The 21,928-nt window shown below is 53.7% G+C and overlaps 2 protein-coding genes across 2 annotated transcripts; one reads left to right on the forward strand and one right to left on the reverse strand.

Annotated features, from left to right (window-relative positions):
* The first annotated feature begins 285 nt into the window (after nt 1-285).
* On the forward strand, nt 286-11,097 carry CTSZ (cathepsin Z). The gene is made up of 6 exons (XM_069548200.1): nt 286-1,891; nt 2,336-2,499; nt 6,525-6,704; nt 8,437-8,587; nt 9,200-9,362; nt 10,558-11,097. Exons 1-6 carry the CDS (start codon nt 1,746-1,748, stop codon nt 10,666-10,668), a joined length of 915 nt encoding a protein of 304 aa, XP_069404301.1. The 5' UTR covers nt 286-1,745; the 3' UTR covers nt 10,669-11,097.
* A 4-nt stretch (nt 11,098-11,101) lies between these two features.
* On the reverse strand, nt 11,102-21,682 carry NELFCD (negative elongation factor complex member C/D). Its single transcript, XM_069548199.1, has 15 exons — nt 21,472-21,682; nt 18,534-18,646; nt 18,203-18,312; nt 16,735-16,844; nt 16,248-16,355; nt 15,603-15,755; nt 15,269-15,399; nt 14,474-14,639; nt 14,051-14,185; nt 13,502-13,641; nt 12,746-12,860; nt 12,322-12,417; nt 12,108-12,248; nt 11,718-11,847; nt 11,102-11,629 (listed from the first exon to the last, which is right to left on the reverse strand). Exons 1-15 carry the CDS (start codon nt 21,556-21,558, stop codon nt 11,595-11,597), a joined length of 1,770 nt encoding a protein of 589 aa, XP_069404300.1. The 5' UTR covers nt 21,559-21,682; the 3' UTR covers nt 11,102-11,594.
* Nucleotides 21,683-21,928: the final 246 nt, after the last annotated feature.

Genomic DNA, 21,928 nt, shown 5'->3' on the forward strand with positions numbered 1-21,928 from the left:
TTTTCATGTTTATTTATTTATTTATTTTTGACTGTGCTGGGTCTTTGTGTCGGCTCAGGCTTTTCTCTAGTTGTGGCGAGTGGGGCCTGCTCTCCAGCACATGAGCTTCTCACTTCTTCTTCTCACTTCTTCTCTTGTTGAGGAGCATGGGCTCTGGAGCACAGGCTCAGTAGTTGCCCCTCATGGGCTTAGCTGCCCCAAGGCATGCGGGCTCTTCCTAGGTCAGGGATCAAAACCATGTCTTCCGCATTGTCAGGCAGATTCTTTAACACTGCATTACCTGAGAAGCTCATATTTTTATTTAAAGGAGACCCAAAACCCACCTCTTAGGAAGACCCCCACCTGGATGGTAGATGTCACCGGGGTCACTCAGGGACAACCCCGCTGGCTTGTTTCCTCCTACGGATGGAGGACCCATTGGCTGGTTCACCTTGGCTGTGGAGGAGAGAGGTGAGAGATGGGGAAACACCGACTGGAAACTCCCTTCCCACACCTGCTGCACCCAGGGAAAGGGAAAGGCTTTGGGACCAGGCCCAGGACACATGCTAGGGCAAGCACCAAGGAGCCAGCTATCCAAGAAGATAAAGGACACCTCAGTGGATAGAGGCCGTGTCTACATGTCGCCTCAGAGACTGCCTCTCGGGAGCGGGGACCAAGCCCTACTGGGATTCCATGGGCACCTCAGGGCTTCCAAGGGCGGCCACAGAAATGGCTGGAGGTCCGCAAGGCAGCTACTGTGATTTCTGTGGGCAGGCTTGGTGCCAGCAGAGCAAAAGACAGGGATCAGGGGGAGGTGTCCATGTGGTAAGAGCAGGGTGCCCACATCGGAGGACCCTACGCCAACACTGGACTCTAGGACAAAAAGCCTGGACCCTTTTCTCCCAAGACCAGGGAGGCCCTTCTGTGGCCAGCTCAGGTCACGAGGAGTCACGAGGAGCCGGAGGATGAGGGAACTCCTGAGTTATGAAACCCAGGCCCCTGGGGTCGAACTTCTGCTTTCGGTTGTTTGAAGATGAAATGCTTTGTTAGCAGAAACCTCCCCAGGCAGCTTTGGGAGTTGCCAGGGAGAAAGAAGATTCAGGCTCCACGTGAGACTTTCCTTGAGGGGCCTTTTCTAGAAGGATTCAGTCTTCCTTCTCTATGTAGGAGCAACGTCTCTCCAGAATGGGTCTTAGCCTCATGGAAAGCTAGGGTGCTCAGGTGCCTGGTCATGTCTGACTCTTTTGCAACCCCTGGGACTGTAGCCTGCTAAGCTCCTCTGTCCATGGGATTCTCCAGGGAAGAATACTGGAGTGGGTTGCCATGCCCTCCTCCATCAGGAAGCTAGAATAGGGCGCGGTTCTGCCGGGAGACCCCTGCCCATCATCCCTGGAGGCTGGACCCAGGCGGGATGCGGGGATCCGGGGCATCTCTCCTGACCGAAGGGTCCCAAGACGCCAAGGCTGGGGGCGGGGGGCCCTAAGAATGAATGAGATCTGATAGATCAGAGGCAAGAGGCAAGTGGCGGGGTCGGGGCGGGGTCCGCGGAGGCCTGGCGCGTGACCCGAGCCCGGACGGGCAGGGCGGCCGGGCGGGGCGGGGCCGGGTCACCGGGGGCAGCAGCGCGCCCCGCCCCGGGGGAGTGTCCCGCCGGGCGCAGACACCTTAAGGGCCTGCGGGCCGGGGAGGAAGCCTGCGGAGGGGTGACCGGCGCGAGGTCTGAGTTAGGATTCGATTCGGGGTCCGATAGCACCGGCGAGGGAGCCATGGCGTCGTCCGGGCCGCTGGTGCCGCCGCTGCTGCTGCTGCTCGTGCTGCTGGCGGGCGCGGCGCGGGCCGGCCTCCACTTCCGCCCGGGCCGCGGCTGCTACCGGCCTCTGCGGGGGGACCGGCTCACCCAACTGGGGCGCAGGTCGGGGCGGCTGGTGGGGGGGCTGCCCATCTCCCGGGGCTGCGCGCGCTCTGCCGCCTGGGGAACCCTGCCGCCTCCTTGGGTGCCAGCAACCAGGGCGCCCTGCCTCCCTTGACCTCTGCGGGTCAGGGCCAGCCCCTAGGCTTTGGGAGCGCTTTCTTTCACTTGTGCGGGGTTGGACGGGCCTCACCCGTGCTGGAAGCAGGCCAGACTCACCGACCTGCATTTGGGGCGTTGCTGGCCAGAGCAGTCTTGTTCCTGCATTGGGGGTGGGGGTAGGGGCCAGCTTCAGAGTCTGAGAGGGCGGGGATCTCCCGGTGTGAGATGGGTCGCCCCCATTCCCTCTCACCCTTCCACTGGGGAAGATGTCGGGGCCCCCCACCCCCACCCCTGGAGAGGGGAGAGGTGCCCAGCGCTGATTCTGTTGGTGGTGTCTGTTCCCAGGACGTACCCCCGGCCTCATGAGTACCTGTCCCCGTCGGATCTCCCCAAGAGCTGGGACTGGCGCAACGTGAATGGGGTCAACTACGCCAGTGTCACCAGAAACCAGCACATCCCCCAGTACTGCGGCTCCTGCTGGGCGCATGGCAGCACCAGTGCCATGGCGGGTAGGTCAAGGGCCAGCGAGGCCCATCCAGCTGCGCTTCCTGTCAGCATGGGTCCCGGGGATTCAACCTGGGATGGGGAGGGGGGGTGTCTGTGTCAGGCCTCGGGGAGCGGATCTGGGGCCTTGTGCATGCCCAGCGTTCACAGAACTGAAGCCCCAGGACCCTTATCTGTCTCAAAGCTTGTGACCTGGGCCACTGGGGCCCAAACCACAGACTCACCCAACCCCCTGCTGGAGTTGGGCATGTGAATGTAATGCTGCTTTTCAGGGTAGTTAATATTTGAAATGAATGCTTGACCCAGGCTGGGGCTATTGAGAAAGGCCAGCTTTCTTCTCATCTGGACCTTAGCCACCTGGCCACAGTGAGGGCTGGAAGGCTTGAGGCCTGGAAGGAGGGGACATCAGAGGTTCACATCACTTGAGCAGGCTGCTGGGCCTGCCTGGGAGGGTGGGTTGCAGACTTCACACCAGCCTGGGTCTTCTGGCAACCCAGATGTTCCACAGTAGAATCTATGAAACTCCTGCCCTGAGGCTCTGTGCTAGGCAGACTGACCACACTGTGGCTACTGCCTCTGGCCAACGTTCCATGTATCATTGAAGTTCCTGACTGCCCTGTGATTGCTCCCACTTTGTAGATGAGGAAACCAAGGCTCCTGGCTGAGCGGTCAGGAGACTAGGCCTTTGTGTGAGCGTAAGTGACAGCCGGGACCTGAGCCCAGAAGCTGGGCTGCCTTGAGGGTGAAGAGTTGGGTGGAGGGGTGGGATCTGGACCCCAGGGTCCACCACTGTAGCAGGGGCACCTGGTGGGTCTCCGAGGTGGCCCTGCCCCATCTCTCCTGGGGGCTGGATGGTACTTCTGACTCTTCAGGAAGGAGGAGGGAAGGGGTTGGTAGGCTGAGCCCCATTTTTAGCTGGGGAGGCCCCCGCTGACTGGAATGGAGATGGACAGGGCCCCCTGGAGAATGTGGAGCCAGAGGCTTAATCAAGGAGCTACTGGGAGACGTCTGGGCTGGGCAAGCAGGCAGGGTGTGGGCGGCCTTGAGCTCAAAGCTCATGGCAAAGGCCTGGCAAGAATGGCGCTCACTGGCCTAGAGGAACTGAGAGGGCCTTTGTGGCGGGGGCCTGAGGGTGTGGTAGGGGAAGCTGAAAAGGTCACCAGGGGCCCTGCGCCCAGGGGAGGGGCCTGGCAGAAGCCTGAGGGATCTCAGGAGGGATTTACAAGCCAAAGTTTGTATCTGTAAAGGAACACGGTGCCTGGAAGGGCTGTCTGGTCCATTGACCTTTCCCTGATCAGAGGTCAACCCTCCACTGACCGGAGTGGACCCTCCTGGGCAGACAAACAATGGCTTCCCCCTCCTGACCCTCAAACGTACTCCCTAGCAGCGGACATCCTCTTCCTCTTTCGCTGAGAAAAGAGAAGCCCCCAAAAGGGGACTTCCAGTGTGCTGGCCCAGCTGCCACCTACCACAGCTGGTCATAGTTCGCCTGCCCTCCCCATCCCTGTGTGTCTAGCATCTGAGCCCCTGGACGAGGCCACCCCTGCCAATGCCCACCCCTGCCCATCGCTGAACCCCACTCTGCCTCCAGCTGCTACCCCACTTCTGGGCTCTCAGAGGTGCCTGCAGCCCCCACTTCTTCTCTTACCTCCTCAAACACCTCCAGCCGCACCTCCAGCTCCTTGCCAAGGTTTCCAGCCTGGGGCCGCCATGGGCAGGCCAGGTGGTCGCCGCCTGGCCTCGCCCTGCCTGATTGTGCTTGATCCGTGACCCCCAACCCCAGTGCTTTCCTGGCCTTCAGTCACAGTGGACCCCTGATCTCTGCCTCCCTGGCCCCCATCCTCCTAACTTAACTTCTGAACGTTGGGTCCCCAGGACCCTAGATCTGGACTTGGCCTTCACGTCCACCTGATGCTCTCCCTGTCACTTGGACGCCTGACACCTCAAACCTCACCTGCTTCTCCTTTTCACCACCACCCTCACCCCCAAACCTGTTCTTCCCCAGCCTCCTGATCACTCCAGGAGAACGCCTTCCTTCCCTCACTCTGGCTGAAGTCCAGAAGCACGCCAGCCACCTGCTTTTTACCTTCAGACAATCAGGCCATAGGGCTGGGCTCTCCCTTCAAGGTATATCGAGGATTCTGCTGGAACTGGGCCCTGGCCTCGCTGCTGGAGCTGCCTGACTGGTCCACCTGCTGCTCCCCTGCCGCCCCACCTCAGAAACAGCTCCGACCCAGGCTGTCCTAGGCCCCTTTCTGTCCTGCTTGAAACTATTTTAAGACTTCAGGCAGTTTAGTCAAAACCCTGACTTGCCTGCAGACCCTATGTTAGCTGACTCCTTATTTGGTATTGGGACCCAATTTGGATGTCAAGAGCTGAAGAACGGGAGGGTGCCCTCAGGCCTGGCCCTTGCCCCCTCCCATGGGTGCCCCCCACTGTCTGTCTGTACCCCCATCCTCTCCCCTCTTTTCCTGGCAGCACTGCATCTACTGCTGCCGTGGCCCATCTCCCCAACCACAGGAAGCTCACAGGGTGGGAGCTTTGTTTTGCTCACTGAACAGGGCCTGGCGCACAGCAGGTGACGAGGCGGCCGTGGATGAGTGGGGAAGATGAGGGGTGGAAAGGGGAAGTGCCGAGGGCAACCCTCCAGGGGTGGGTCAGGTGCAGACTGGTTGGGAAACAGCAGTGGGGGTGAAGGGGGCCCTCATCCCACCTTGCCCAGCGTGCGGCCAGGGTGGAGAACCTCCGCGTTCATGGCAAGGGGGCTTCCAGGGTGAGGCTGCAATCAGTAAAACCTCAGTGAGTTCATTTAGGCAGCTGGTATTTACTGAGCAGGCTTCCCAGGTGATGCAGTGGTAAAGAACCCACCTGCCAGTGCAGCAGACACAAGGGACGTAGGTTCGATCCCTGGGTCAGGAAGATCACCTGGAGTAGGAAATGGCAACCCACTCCAGTATTCTTGCCTGGAGAATTCTGTGGACAGAGGAGCCTGGCTGGCTACAGTCCATGGGGTCGCAAAGAGTCGGACACGACTAAACGCATTTATTTACTGAGCACCAACAATGTGCCAGGCAGCTTAGGAACTACGCTATGCCAGCACTGCAGGATGGAGATGGTCCATTAACAAGGGGACTAAGGGGTAGGGCTAATGGCTGAAATGATGTCAGCTGGAGGGCCATCAAGGCTGGGGAGGGATTGTGAGGGTTGAGAGCAGATGGCTGTGGGAGGCTGCTGAGAAGGGGCTTGGGGAGACCTGTGGTGGGGAGGGGTTGGCCACACAGGGCTCTGTAGAGGTGTCTGCAGTAGGGCCCTGGGGGAGTGTGGCCCAGGCACTGGGGAAAGAGCTGGGACACTGCTGGTAACTGGCTGTGGGTTCCAGGAGGTCGAGGGCAGGTTACAGGGGCGGATGTAGAGGCCTGTGGGCCCAGAGCCTGGGAGGTGACCCCAGCGATGTAGGGGGGCATGGGACTGTGGGAGGGAAGGAAGGAAGCGCCTGGAGGGGGCTGCTGGGGGGTGGAGGACCTGGCTGCTTGCTCACTGTAATCAGGGAAAGAATAGGCTTGGTGAGTTCCGACTTGGAGGTGGGATCTCAAGATGTGGGCCGGCGTGGATGGTTGTGGGATCATCACCTCAGGAGGTGGCAAGTGAGGTGGCCAGCTAGGGTAGGACTGGCTGGGGGACCCCAGGACTCTGCGTGTGCAAGGAAAGGGGCATGGCCACCCTCAGCTGCCTGTGGGGTGTATGGGCCTAGGCGCGTGGGGAATGAGAGGGGTCACCCCACCGGCCCCTGGTTTGGACTCCCCAGTGCCCTAGAGGGGGCTGGTCACTAGCAGCCTTCAGGCAGGATACCCCTGGAGCTGTCCTGGTAGTTGGCGGTGGGGGTCGGCATCAGTGTTGAGGGGGGCATGAGGAGAGAGAGCAGAGGCCCCGCGGGAGGAGGGGAGCGTGCTGTGGAGCGGGATGCAGGGGGCCCCCCCAGAACAGCAGGAAAGGGGGTGGGCGCCGACCCATGCGGCTGTTGCCCCTGCAGACCGGATCAACATCAAGAGGAAGGGGGCGTGGCCGTCCACACTGCTGTCGGTGCAGCACGTGATCGACTGCGGCGACGCGGGCTCTTGTGAGGGGGGCAATGACCTGCCGGTGTGGGAGTACGCCCACCGGCACGGCATCCCCGACGAGACCTGCAACAACTACCAGGCCAAGGACCAAGGTAGGCGCCGCCCACCCCACGCACATGGGCGCACGCACGCCTCCCTCTTCCCAGGGCAGGGATGGTCCAGAGCCCAGGCCCACGCACTTCTCAGGTCCTGTGGCCGGCCCTGGGGGAGGATGGGATGGAGCCCCCTGGGTGGGGCTGGGGGATCAGGAAATGGGGGCCTGGTGTCCTTGTTGAGAAAGGACTTGGGGCGGGGTTCTCCAGCCTGCACGTACCGTGGCCAGGCCAGGCCCTGGTGTTTGGATCTGGCATTTTAGTGGTTTCACAGCCTTTGTAAGGGGAACGTGGGTCTAGGGAAGAGTGTTTCCAGGAGCCGGGTGGGGAGAGCCAGCAGGCAGCAGGAGGGCCTGGCCTGAATCACAACCCTGGGCCGAGGGCACTGCATGGACCAGAGGACACAAGCTGGCCTGCTTGTGCCTCCAGTCCCTGGAGCTGGCACGTTCCTTTCAACCTGCTCCCCTTGGAAACCAAAGGAGAGAAAGAGTCCAAACCCCAGACCCACAGTGGGTAGTTTTAAGTGTCCTGTCTGAGCTCCCTCGTAACCAGAGCACAGAGCTGGGGCCAACTCAAAAGGCCTTCTGAGACAGGAAAGGGGAGGATGGGGATGAACAGGGGCCCAGGGAGGGTACTTTTCTGCCGCCCCCAACCCCATCTATAAAACGTGTGCTCCCACCCCTGAGCCTTCTGAAGGCGCCATCCCACGCCCACGGGTGCCCCCACCTTGCCTCCCAGCCATACTCCCAGCCAGAAAGCATCCCCCCAAACTGGTTGAGTGAGTCTTGTTGAAGCGGTAGATGCCACAGGGGTCAGAGGATCAGGGAGAGGTGCCCAGGGTGAAAAGGAGAAGGGGGGCCCCTGAGGGCTCAGAATTGGGGACCCAGGTGGTCTTGCGGCCTCTTGGGGCCACGCTCTGCCCAGAGCTGGTCATGTCCGTCCTCAACCAGGCCCTCGAGCCCACCTAGAACAATAGGGCCAGATGGAATTCACCGGCCCCTGGTTGTTTGCAGTGTGTTGCCTTTGTGTTAGCAAATGTGGCCACAGATCCACCATGTTTCAGGGTGTCCTGGGCATTTGGTGTCCAAGGGGTGAATTAAACCAACAGTTTAATCCTCAAAAGAGTTTACTGTCCTGGGGGGGAGGAATCTGGACAGACATGAAAATTATGGCAGAAATAGGTAACATGAAAGCAGTAAAGAGGGGGCTGCGGGCTCGAGACGGTGTGGAATCTTCCAGATCTAACAGCTGCACTTTGTTTTGAACCCTAATTCTTGATGCCTCCTCAAATGAAGAAAATGCTTACTTTCCCCCTAGATGTGTTGACCTATTCACTAGCCAACAATATAATCTTATTAAAAGACTACTCCCCTTGGAAATCAAAGGAAATTACTAAAAATTATTAAAAAGAATTTAATTACCCTCTATTCTCAGCTATAGGGTATTATGCAAAGGCCTTTCTCCTGGCTTTCAGGAAAAGTCGAGCTTTTGAACGCCTACTTTGTGCTAATTAGTGTTGTCTTTTTGCTGAGAGCTGGGGAAGGAATGGTTATCCTTACTCCTGTAGCTGAAGGAAGAGGGTAATTAAACACCTGAGCATAAGGTGATTTATGTTATTAGCTAGTGGACGGAGCACTCAGCTAGAAAAGTGAAGACTGGGGTCTGGGCGCGCTGCTTTGTTTGCGTGTTAACGAGGAAAAGGTCTCACGCTGCCTCTCCGTTCGGTCCCCAGAGTGTGACAAGTTTAACCAGTGTGGGACGTGCACTGAATTCAAAGAGTGCCACGTCATCCAGAACTACACCCTCTGGAAGGTCGGTGACTACGGCTCCCTTTCAGGGAGGGAGAAGATGATGGCGGAAATCTACGCCAATGGCCCCATCAGGTATGGAGCTGAGACCCCTGCCCTAGTTGGGCGCGCAGGCTTCAGGTCGAGGGGACCCAAGTCATTTTCATCCCTTTTCTTCTGGCCAACTTGACCCACAAGGCTAGAAACAGCTGCCATGGGAGTTTTCTCAAAATTAAGCTCAGGGCTCTCCCAGTGGCTCAGTGGTAATGAACCTGCCTGCCAATGCAGGAGACATGGGTTTGATCCTTGGGCTGGGAGGATCCCCTGGAGAAGGAAATGGCAACCCATTCCAGTGTTCTTGCCTGAAAATCCCATGGACAGAGGAGCCTGGCGGGCTACAGTCCACGGGGTCACAAAAGAGCCTGACACAACTTAGCGGCTAATCAAAAGTAAAGCTCAACAGTCTGTGTGCCCCTGGTAGGATTATTGGGAAGGGGGCACACGTGTGTGGGAAGGTCCCAGGGCACGGCCCATGCTGTGGGGCTGCCAGTAGAGCAACCATAGGGGGGACGCCAGGTGAGTAACAACAGAAGTTTGGACAGAACCATCAGGTGTGAATTATGTGATTTGTTCCTAACCGTGGTGAACAGTGGCTGCCGAAAGTATGCATTCTCTAAAAGTGCGCATTCTCTCCCTGCTTGCTCTCAGCTGTGGCATAATGGCAACTGAAAAGATGTCTAACTACACTGGTGGCATCTACTCCGAATACAACAACCAGGCCTACATAAACCACATCGTCTCTGTGGCCGGGTGGGGTGTCAGCGATGGCATGGAGTACTGGATTGTCCGGAACTCGTGGGGAGAACCATGGGTAAGACAAATCTACTGGGACTGCTCTCACCTGGATGGTTTTGGGGGTTTGTAGCTGAGAACTGCAGCCCTGAGCAGTGGGGCTTCAGGCTCCAGATGTGGGGCTGGGGGGATTCTGTACTGCGTGGTGGGGGCAGGGGGCTTGTTCTGGGCATCTCAGTGTGTTCAGCAGCCTCTCTGGCCCTTACTCATTTGATGCCAGATGCTCCTTCTTTTCCCAGCTGTGACCACCACAGCATCCCCACACATCTCATGGGGGTGGGGAAGACCCTGGCTGAGGAGCCCTGCTTTAAACGTTTCCATTTAGCTTGCTTTATTCCTTTACAACCATCTCATGCTTTCTCTTGTTATATTTTCTGGTCTTCTAAGTAATAACCACAGTTTCCTCAAAAATACCTTTTTTTAAAAAAATTTTGGCTGTGCTGGATCTCTGTTACTGCACGGGCTTTCTCTAGTTGCAGTGAGCAGGGGGTACTCTTCATTGCAGTGACTTTTCTTTTGGAACCCGGGTTCTGGGCACTCGGGCTTTACCGTAGTTGTGGCGCGTGGGCTCCGTAGTTGTAGCTCCCAGGCTCTAGAGCTGACTCAGTAGTTCTGGCACACAGACCTAGTTGCTTTTCAGTGTATGCAATCTTCCCAGACCAGGAATTGAACCTGCATCCCCTTCATTGGCAGGGGATCTGCTCTACCACCAGGGAAGTTCAAAACACTATTTGAGTTGGGTTAAAAAACCCAGGGGAGTTAACAACAACTGCCAGAATTTTCATTTCTGAGATCTCATGTTGATTACAGCTTCAGACACTAATTCATTATGATGAAATCCAGGGAAGATGATTTATGTCAAAGTGATGAAACATCAGTACTTTTTATTCAGTGACTATAAAGGGGAGGTGTTAATAGGTAGCCCAGACATCTGGCTCACGAGAGTCAACATTTTAGCTACATTAATTAGCTCTTGGTATACAGACCCACATACCCTTTGTGTTAAGAATTAACCAAGTTTAAATATTTCACGAAAGTGCTATCTGAATGGGGGTCCTAGGAAAGGGGAGGGGCAGCTAAGCGGGTGCCTTGGACACTGCAGGTTCCCTGAGCGCAAGGTGGATTGAAGAGGGAGGAGAGGGTCTGTCTGCTAGGTAGGAGATGCAAGGTGTGGGGGGGTCCCCAGTCCTCACGCATAGTCCCACTCCTCACAGGGCGAGCACGGCTGGATGCGGATTGTGACCAGCACCTACAAAGGTGGGGAGGGCGCCCATTACAACCTGGCCATCGAGGAGAGCTGCACATTTGGGGACCCCATCGTTTAAGGCAGAGCAGCTCTTACAGAAAGGATCTCGGGAGCCGGAACCAGAGGGGATCCCATTGTCACAGGCACCGGGGTGGCGCTGCCATGCTTTGAAGGAACTGGGGGTTGACGTTCACATGATGTGACAGCCAGTGATGGCCCTGAGCACCGAGGACAGGCACGGTGGAAATGACAGAGGGGCGAGCTGGGGAGTGGCCTGCTCCACGCCTGCACTGGATGGCTTCCTGCCACCAGAGCCTGGAGAAGCAGGATCCGAGGGGCAGTGAACAATGTGACCTCCGTAACAGATGACTTGGCAGCTGTGGTCTGGGAGGAAAAACAGCTCGCACTCACCACCAGTTCCTTTGTCACCTTGAAACCAATGGGGCGCACGGGGGAGATGGCAATTTCGAGTTGCCCAACTGATGAATAAAATGCACACTTCACACCAGAACTGAATCTGAATGCTTTATTTACACATAAGAACGACATGACATCAGGATCCACACCTTCCCACCACAGAAAAGCTTTCATATTTCTTGGGAAATAAAAGTAATCATAATAATATGAACTAACCAATCAGATCTTGTGCAAAAACAAAAATCAACTTTGAAAACAGTTCATCTGAGTGTCTCAGTCTCTGAATTCTACCACCCCAAGGCTGACGGCTGGCTACATCCTAAGGGGTCTTGGGAGCCCAGTCCACTACCAGGGGAAGTGACGCTAGACGGGATCCAGGGGGCAGTCCTGGACTTACAAGGAGAGGGCCCATTCCCAAGTTTTCCCCTTATACTGCTAACATTTTCCTTTACACAGAAGTCCTTCACCTCCTCCCATCAGAGCCCATTTCCAAGACGCTGACAGGGCCTCTTCAACAACAGCTTCTGCAAAGGGTTATTCCACAGAGGTCTCCCCGAGGGCCCGGCTCCACTCTGGGGATGCTCTGAATCAGTTCACCAGGATGAAGTTAGACTTGCAGTGAGCTGTAACAACAGAAGGGACCTGGGTTAGAAACAAGAGGGAAACGATGACATCAAAACTGCAGCCCAGAGATGCTCACGCCAGCCTTACCTATGAACTCTGTCACGGGGTCATGTTCACCTTCGGTTTTAATGGTGCCAGCAATGCTATCATTTTCCAGGATGGGGAGGAAAAGCTGCACAAAGTCAGAGGTGTAGGGGGGCGCAATGACATCCAGCACCTGTAAGGAGCACACCCTGTGAGCTGGTCAGATGGCAGCAGTGCGGAGGGACCCTCACCCCTGTCCCCACTCCCACCCTCTTCTTCCTGGAGACCATCCCAAACTCCAACATGAAGATGGTCAGGGGTCATAAAGGTATAACAGCTCCTGCAGATAGGAGGTGCCTGATAGACAAGCATCCAAATCACTGTCGTCACCATGACTATTGTTGGGTGCAAGGTGACAACATCAAGCCCACAGAGCACTGCCAGGACACTGACCTCGGTCACAAAGTGGCGAATGAGGGAAATGTCAGTGTCCAGCTTCTCCAGACACTTGCGGATGTAACTGACCACGGGAAGCACGTAGCCCCGGCTCAGCAGGTGCACCATCCTGTCCAGGAGTGTCTTCTTCAACTCAAGCTGCGGGTGTGGGGTGACAAGTTTGAGAAGGGCCGTCTCCCCGCTGCCCAGCTCACCCCAGGCCACCACTCACCTGCTCCATCACGTCCAGCTGCGAGTGCTCTGTCTCGAAGAGCTTCACCAGCAGCTGCAGGACCTGGGGATGCAGGAGCTGATGGCAGGTGCTAATCTACAGAGAGGCCAGAGGGAGCCACCCTGAGCCACATGGCCGCGGCTCTGGGCTCCCCATAGGCCTCAGGGGAGCGCCTCCAAACACGGCTCGTGGCGGAAGACAGTGGTTCCCGGGGCCAGTCAACTTCTGTCCCATTTCCTCATCCTCTCAAGAACACTTGATAGAAACTGCGAAGTCTACAGAGTCAACGAAACTAGTTTCTTAAAAGGAAACTCCTCATTTGGAGAGAAATAACTAGCTTTGAAAAGACTGTCTTCTGAAGGCACGGAACAGACACGTGGGAGGTGAGGACGCAGAGCTGCTCCGAGCACCTCGCAGCCCCTACCTCATCCAGCAGCGCCAGATGCACCGGGGTGTGGTCGGTCTGCAGCTGGAAATACCTCGGCTCCGACACAGTCCAGTCCACCCACTTCAGCACCCCCATGGCCACCACTGGAAACCTACCGGGAAACAAGGCAGAATGCAAACACCAAAACCAAACACCTCAGTCCAGCCTATCACTTCACTCTTCGACGTGCTCTGCCAGGGAGACGCCATAAGTGCAGAGTCTGATGCGAGCGGCACCTCTCAGACTCAGGTGCCAGAACCCGAAACCCATGCTCTGCTGACTTTAGACTAACTTCGCTGGTTTAGAAGAAAGCCATTATTGCAGCACTCTGAGAGCTTTGTGGACTGGGATGAAGCAAGCTCTCAGTCTCTAGTACAAATTAACAGACGAAAATTCACATGCCTAAAAGGAGAGCTGTGAGTGCTCATAGAACTGGCATAGCACACATCTGTCCAGGCAAAACTCTGTTGGTCTAACTTTTACTTTCAACAGATCCTCTTCTTCAAGTCAATTTTTGTAATTCTGGTTGGTCTTCCTTCTTCTTAGTCTAATTTGTGAACAGATTTCTGGCAGGTAAATATCTGAAAATTACTCATGCTGCTAAAACAAAGTTCTCTCTATGTATTTACAGAAAAGAAAACAAATTAAATGAATAAGTACCTCAATCTTTTGTGATATATTTTGAGTTGTTAATATGAAAATTCAAACCAGCTCCTCCCCAAATAATTACATCTAGAACCTTCATCTGCTCACCGGATACACTGATAGAGGGTGCTCAGCTCAGCCACAAGCTCCGACGCCCCCTTGTTCTCGTTGCAACACAGGTTGTGAACAGTCTCAACAGCTTTTGACGTGGACTTCAGCTCGTCTTTATTGATGCTGACACGCTTGTTCTGAAAACACAGCAAGTTGGTAAATCCTGATGGCATCCGTGTCCTTGAAGTTGGGGTAACCCAAGACTCCACCCTTCCCTCTGCAAACCCCTGTCTCTGAAGTCAAGGGTCCCTGTCACACAGCAAACACACACTGCAGACCAGGGGCACCTGTGTCTGTCGGTGTCTTAGGGAATCAGTTTCATTTCTTTAGTCACACTTCAGATTACAGTTTGAATTAGTATCACAGATGCGATACACATTTCCTTAAGACACTGAGCACTTTGGCTGTTTTATGCAGAAACACCAGAAAAGACATTTCAGACACTAGTTGGGCCTGTGACTCTCTACAGCCAAAATCCACACATAACACCAAACAGAGGTGGTTCATGTCTCCCTAAAGCCCGTGTGCTCTCAGCATAGACACTACCTTCTTCCAGGTCTCCACCACGCTCGCTGCATAGGCCAAAATGTGGATATACTTGTGCTTGTGGTCCTGGTTGATCCTGGCCCCGGGTTTAAAGAGTGACTGCATAAACAGATCTAGGAAGGCGGGTACCCGGATCTGAAAAGAAACACAACTCAGTGAAAGGAGAGCAGGAACGAGAAGGGGGTGAGTCCACACACGCCCACGCAGGAGTGCCAGCTCAGGTCCTTTGCCGAGAGTGCTCCAGGGGGCTTGAGGACCGAGGACGTGATAAGGAAGGACCAGGGAGAGGACAGCAACATTTCAACAGGCATGTGCGCTCCCTAACTTGAAAGAACTAAGAGGAGCACCAACATTCCAAAAGAATATACTTCCAGTTGGCATTGAGGGTGTCTCACCTTATGGTTAAAATGAAAGGCCACTCACGAGTTCAACAGGGGGCGGGTCCATGCTTGTAAACATCTTGAACAGGACTGTGATGTCGGCCGGGTTCAGGGCTCCCTTGGACAGCATGGCCCCAAGGGCCTGGCACGCCCGGGGGTAGGAGGCAGCTGTGCCCAGTGCCAGTGTGATTTGACTGGCGTCGTGGCCTCTTGATGAAACAATATCACATATCCCATCATCGATAAGGTGGCTCCCTGCCCAGCCCTCTCCTGCCTTCTCTCCCTCCCGCCTTTCACATTTATGCTTTGAATTGTTGGAGTCTCTTTGTTTTTTCATATTTCTCTCATCCACTGGTATTTTTTTACCTACTGACCCATGAAAACATTTGGAGCTAACTGGGAAAGAAGGATCCAGTGCAGCTTACGAGCTTCCTAAAAGGAACCATGCACTTTTCAGTATCTTAAGACTCCATGAGTAGAAAATAAAGCTAATTAGTAAAAATAAACTTTTATTAGTTAATAAAGCTAATAATTCTGTTCCGTAAAAGATGGACCACAATCTAACAATCGGACTACTGAAGAATTGTTTCAAGACTACTGTCATTTGCTACTGATGAATCCCAATATATTGGGAATAAATAAATTCATAAATACAGTGAATTAAACTGTAAGCAAATCCTTTACAAAACATTCATCAAAGCAAAACTTCAGAACGCAAGCTCTCTTTCCCAGCTCTATGGATAAGAGGAAGTTATATCAAAACAGGAGGACCTAGGGTCTTCAGTTGTGGACACTGGGCAATGGTGTGGGGTGAGAGAGCAGAGACAGTGCCTCTCACCTCTCCTGGGCAAAGCGCTGAACCTCTTGTGCAATCCTGCGCACAGCCGAGCCCCCCTGCTCCTCCTGGGCCAGCACAGACATCAGGGCCTGTGCGAACAGGTACGTGTGCTCCCCGTGGCACACCATCTTCTACAGAATGGAGAGAAGAGCGTGTTTGGGCTTTGTGACCACAGCAACAGCAAAGGCAGATGGGAGTCAGATGCCAAAAGTTCAGCACCTTCTGGGGAGGTGACCTCTGATCCAGACATTCTCCACAGTAAAGAACATTTTGCTTTTGAAAACACATGACCTCAAATGGCCCACTTCTAATCTGAGCCACATAAAGAACTTACTGCAAACTCAGGGAGATTTTTTTCAAGGTTTTCTTCTCCTCCATCCAAAATTGTAGCTAGAGAAGTACGGAGCACTCTAGAAAACACCTCCAGCTGCTGGCAGGCTGTGGACACACTGGTGATCTCCCCTTGGTATCCTGCGTCAGAAATAAGCTACAACACGGAAATAAGAAGCCAAACACACGAGCCATGCTCACAGGTCCACAGGAAGGTGGCTGACGGCGGGGTCTGGGGTGAGAAGGGACATGCACTGGTTTTGGGTCTCAAACTTTTACTCGGGTGCCCATTTCACCACTAACTAGGCTGGTGGCCCCAGCCAACTCCCCACCCCTAACCCGTCACACTTAATCTGTGAGACAGAGGAGACTGACCAGACATTCGTAAAGGCTCCTCTCAGAACACATTGGGTTCTCTAACACGTTCCTGCCAAACTCTAAAACACAGTCCACATCAACCCCAAAACACATATTCTGTGCTTTTCTTTCTCAACATTTAACAAGACTTACTAAAGTGAAGCAATGAAGACCTTTACCAAAAAAGCACATAGGACCTTTTCAGAGGGAACAGACCACCAACCAACCAACTCAAAGTGACCCTCATTCATAAGTAGTTTTATCTTTTCTCTGACTCCAGGATCCTTCCTACCTTAACAGTGAAGTTAAGCATCAAACAGTCTGGGTGGGCTTCAGCCAGCTTGTAAAAAAGGTCTCTCCAGGTGGTGTGTGCAATCATTTGTTCAAGCCAAGCAGGGGTCTGACAACAAACAAACAGCAAGGTAAGAGGCCTGGCTCTAGCTTAAGATTACATTGTGCCAACAATCACAGAGGAGTCCCTGGGCTCCTGGCTTCCGCTGCGGTGTCCTGTGCAGGAGGAAGCAGGCCCAGGGCTGGTGAGGTCATATGGGGCCGAGTGGTAGAGCCAGGGGATGCCCTCCACTCCCCCCACCCCGATTTTTAGACGCTCCAGCCTCCTGCACCCCAAGCAGGGGCATTTAGCAGGCAATTCAAAAGCTGGGCCTCCCAGCCTGACTTCAGCCCCCAGCTCTCTCATGACTGGCATGCCAGGTGCGGGTGGGCATGCGGAGCCAGCAACGTGCGCCAGGAGCTGGGGTAGAGGGGGGGACGTTCCTCACCTCTCCTTCTTCAGTAAAGATAGAGTCTGCTTTGCGGGGGTCGAAATGTTTGATCAGTAAACTCTTCAGGTGATTTTCCACAGTTTCCTGAACCTGCACTGGCTCAACACCTGGAAGAGAATGAAAGCAACAAGATAGAAAATGGCTACTTCTCAGTTCGTGTTACTTCAGAGAAAGTAGATCAAAAGTCCATGTGCAAATTATGTATTATAAAACTGCTTCTAACCACTTAGGATTTGGAGTTTCTTATTAAAATTAATATTACACATATTTAACATATTGGTAAGACCCCAAAAGGAGACCAGGGTGAAACAGACACGGATGCTTGTTTACGTGTAAAGCACGGTGACGTCTTCTGAGGCTTGCAGGGAACAAGGACAGACTGCCAAAACAGACAGGGAGGATGACAGAATAGCCCCCACAGCAGAACAGATGCCGGCCAAGAGGCACTCCTATGTGATCACCATGACAGCAGCAGGTCAACTTGCTTCTGGGCAGCACTTACCCCACCATGTCATCCCTACTCAAAGGAGCCGATTTCCAGTAAGGCCCTACTTTGATCGTATTAGCTAAAAGCAATAATCATACCTGGTCCTCACTTACCCATCATCCACTGCTCGCTCTAATAGACTTCTTAAAAATGACACATTGAACATACACCCTTTAATTCTACAACATGGCAGGAAACAGCTCAATGAGAATTACATTCGCAAGCTCTCTGTAAACCTCAATTATTGAATCAAGCAGATGAAAATGGGTAAGAAGTTCAATTCTTACTTAGAGAAGTCTTTATTTATTTAAATTTATTTATTTGTTGCACTGAATCTTAGTTATAACACATGACATGTTTTGTTGAGTCATGTGGATCTAGTTCCTGGACGAAGAATTGAACCCAGGTCCTCTGCACTGGGAGCATGGAATCTTACCCACTGGACCACCAGGGAAGTCCCTCTTACTTATAGAAGTCTTAAAACCAGAAAAAGAAACAAAAGCTTTCCAATTTATCAGCATTAAAATGATCCATATTTGCAGCAACATGAATGGACCTAGAGACTCGTCTACTGAGCGAACTAAGTCAGAGAGACAAGTATCATATGAAAAATAAATGATACAAATGAACTTATTTACAAAGCAGACTCACAGACTTGAGAGAATGGGAAGGGTGGGAGAAGGGACAGTTAGGGAGTTTGGGATCAACATGTACACACTGTTATATTTAAAATGGATAACCAACAAGGACCTACTGTACAGCACAGGGAACTCTGCTCAATATTATGTAACAACCTAAATGGGAAAAAATTTGAAAAAGATACATGTATAGGTATAACTGAATCTGCTGTACACCTGAAAACAACAGAACATTGTTAATCAACTATACTCCAATATAAAATAAAGTTTAAAAAAGAAATGATCCAGTTGGAAAGATGGGGGCGGGGAACAGGCAGGCCCTAGGCCCCCCACAAAGCACCTGTCTGGATGAGCCACTCGGCCAGGAGGTTGACAGTCTGCGCCACAGCCGTGTAGTTCTCTGACAAGAGCTGGATAACGTTTTCTGGAGATCCTCCTGCCTGAAAATACCTAGAAAAGTGACAGACAAGCTGTGGCACTTGAATGGACGCAGAGGGCATGCGGACAGACAGCGACCGCAGAGGGAGGAGGAAGACAGGTTGTTCATGCTTTTAAAGTGGGGGCCCCTGGAAGCCTTCCACTCATGCATCATGTCCCTCTGACTTTACATGTCATCTTTGGGTCTGTTATGCAGCTTTCTCTTCCCAACGCAGCCAGACTTTCTCACGTACCTCTTCAAAGTGTTAAAGATGGACGGCTCCATTATATAATCCCGGGTAGAAAATTTATGTAGGCACTCCTGCTGGACCTCGGCGTCGTCTTCTCCCTCTCCATAGTCATCCTCCTGTGGTTGGCAGAAACAGCCAGGTTATTCTTTCATTACCACAGACACCCTGAAATTTCACCTTAAGACCATGTAACGCTGTCCACGTCAAGCATTCCACATTTATCATTTCATTTGACTTTTGAGTAACAAGTGACCAAGAGAACGGAATTGAGAATCATAACCAAGTGGGCCTGCAGCATGACTCCACGCTTGCGTAACGTGTACGGTGGTCACAGAAGTTACTGCATCTCATAGAGGACACCTCATCCAGCACCTGCTTCTCTTTTCCTGAACAAAGGTAAGAGCAGTGCCCTTACCAGTGGGCTGCTGTGAGATCCCACGACCTGATTTCTGGAAAAGCCATGCCTAGTACCTGACATTTAGTAAGAGTTCAGCATATTTCAGCTACGATTACTGTCTTCACTATTACTCTCTCTTATGTGCCACGGAAAGCTTCACAACAAAGACTGATGAAGCAGTTCTTGAAGACACAAGCCACCCATTTGCTGTTTGGACTTTAGTCCCCGTTCTGCACAGAAGTTACCTTAGGCCAGTCACTGAATCTAAGGGCAAAGCAGGATGAGGATGTGGAGGCGATGGACTCAATGACCCCAAGGTCTGTCCAGCTTTAACACTGTCATACCAACAAGCAGATGCTCTTTGAACATTCACTCTGTACTGAGCACTGTACTTGTCACTAGGAAAATTAAGAAAATGAAAGACAACAGACAGTTTTTTTCTGCTGAAGGAGTTTACAAACTAGTAGGAGAGACCAACCTCAGTGCAACTGACCCTTACGCACTGCGGTAAGAGATGGGCCAGGGATCAGCAAACTGGTGACTTTCTCTCCCTACTCCACAAAGTCATGGTTAGAGTGAACGTGAAATGAACATCTAGTCCACCCCTCCATCGTGGGAGCCTAGCGGGGCCAGATCAGGATTGTGCTTCAAGTTTCCAAAAAGTCGCCTCCCTCGTCTATGGGGTCTAGGCTTGGCTCTGCTATTCAAAACAGCATAAACCCTCAATTTACAAAATGAGGGCACTGACGGGACAGCCCCCAGACATGCCCCAGGTGTATCACTATGACTGGAAGGCTTAATGTGACAAATACTAGGGCATTTTGAACAAACGCTTGAACCACCCACCACTGAACTGACTGATACCCTACGTGTCTCTCTTCTGGATCTCCTTGGTGGTCCAGCATCTGCTACAGTGGTGATGGAGACAAAGGATGTAGGTGGGATCCCCTTCCTTCATGTATTACTTTCCTGACTATGGGCAGGACCAGGTCCTCCTGTCTCACTTCATTTACAAAATGAGCAGAGTAATACCCAACTCAGTATCTTGTCTGTGGAATGAGATAATGCATGAAAGCATCTGACCAGCCCAGATTTTCGGTTAGCTAAATCTGACTCTATCCTTCCACTCTAAGCCTCCAACACCATGGAGTGAGCCAACACTCGAATCTTGGAGTGTCACTCCCTGCTCCAACTCTTGAACAAGTCATGCTTTTCAGCAGCTCTCAAAGGCCCTTTAGAACCCACTGCTTCCACCAGACAACTAAGCACACAGGCCTCCTTTCAGGTCCTGGAAAACAGTGCCCACCTTTGCACCCTGCACCCTGGCTTCGATGTCTTCCCATGCCCCACCTGCCTCTTTCAAGGGAGAACATGCCGCTGCAGGCTTTTTTCCTTCAAAACATAACTTCGATTGTCCCCCACACACCTAACCTTGACTCCTGTTCAAAGGTAGGTTCCACCCTAGAAACTAGCACAACACTGTAAAAAAAAACTAGACCACCCCCCCCACCCCCACCCCCGCCCCCGCCCCCGCCGCATTAAAAGTTACTTCAGTTGTGTCTGACTCTTTGTAACCCTGTGGACTGTAGCCCCTAGGCTCCTCTGTCCATGGGATTACCCAAGCAAGAATACTGGACTGGGTAGCCATACCCTCCTCCAGGGAATCTTCCAGACCCAGGGATCCAATCTGCATCTCCTGCATTGCAGGCAGATTCTTTACCGTTGACCCACCATGGAAGCAACTATACTCCAATAAAGATTAAATAAACAGATAAATAAAAGGCAGGTTCCTCGCTTCCTGCCCTCTAAACCGCTTTCCAGTGCCCAAGGGAGGAGCCTGAGAAGCTGGGATTCAAACATCACTTCTGGAGGGTCTTCGGATCAGAATCAGGTCAGGGTCCCCTGACAGAGCGAGAGCGCCCAGTTTGGGACCTGCAACCCTGACTTCAGAAGAGAAGCTTGTGACCACCCCCTCACCATCCACAGCAAACTTTTGAAGGTCAAGGATAGACAATCCTTTTGTCGTTACTTAGGCCAAGGACAGTCTGAATCAGCCAGAACGCCGAGTGTGGTTTTCAAACAGTAAAGCACGTGTGAGAAAGTCCAAAGTTGCACTTTTCCCCACTCCTGACTCTGCGTTGGATTTTTTTTTTTTTTTTTAAGTACGACTACTTTTTAAACTGTCTGAGCCCCATCCTTCACTTTGGAGCTTGTGTCCGCCCCGCCCCGGGGGCTAAGAATTCCTAGGACCCGCCTCCGAGGCCGCCCCACGGTGGTCCGAGGGCCAGCTCGGGTGACGACTCGGGGGCGGCGCCCGTGCCTGTCCCTGCGGGGACCAGGTCATCGCCCCGCGTCCCCGCCCCCCAGAGGCCGCGCGGTGGGTCCCGGCGGCGGCAACAAGAGGGGCGGGCTCGAGGCAGGGGCGAAGCGCGCGGCGGGAGGGGGCGGGGCGGGCTGTGCTTGGATCACGCGGCGGGGGCAGGGGCGGCCAGCCGGGGTCGGTGACCAACATTCCTCGTCGGGGGCGCCCGGTGCCCCCCTCACCTGGCCGCCTTCCGCCTCGTCGCCCCACTCGGCCGCGTTCCCGAAGTAGTCCTCGTCCATGATGGCGCCCGGCGCGGCCCCCGCCATCCTCTCTCGCGAGCGCGCGCGAAAACACTGAGCATGCGCACAGTGGACCGGCGAGCGCACGCGCGGCCCCGAGGCCCCGCCCCCTACGGACGCGCGCCTCGTCCCCAGGCGGGAAGCGCAGGGTCCCGGCGAAGAGGCGGGGCCAGGTGGAGGGGCGTGGTCGGAGCGAAGGGGCGGGGCGCAGAGGGCGGCCTATACGCTGCAGAGGGAACCGCTGGAGTTGATCCCCCAAGGCAACCTGGCTGGGCTCCAGGGATGTTGGCTCCAGATAGGTAAAAGTTTCAAACCAGACTCATACAGGGCCTGGTTTCTGGTCCCATGTCTTTCTCACCAGGACTTTTGGTCCTCTGAGCATCACTTTCCTCACGTG

The sequence above is a fragment of the Ovis canadensis genome, chromosome 13, assembly GCF_042477335.2.
Source record: "Ovis canadensis isolate MfBH-ARS-UI-01 breed Bighorn chromosome 13, ARS-UI_OviCan_v2, whole genome shotgun sequence".
In the NCBI taxonomy this organism is placed as follows: Eukaryota; Metazoa; Chordata; class Mammalia; order Artiodactyla; family Bovidae; genus Ovis; species Ovis canadensis.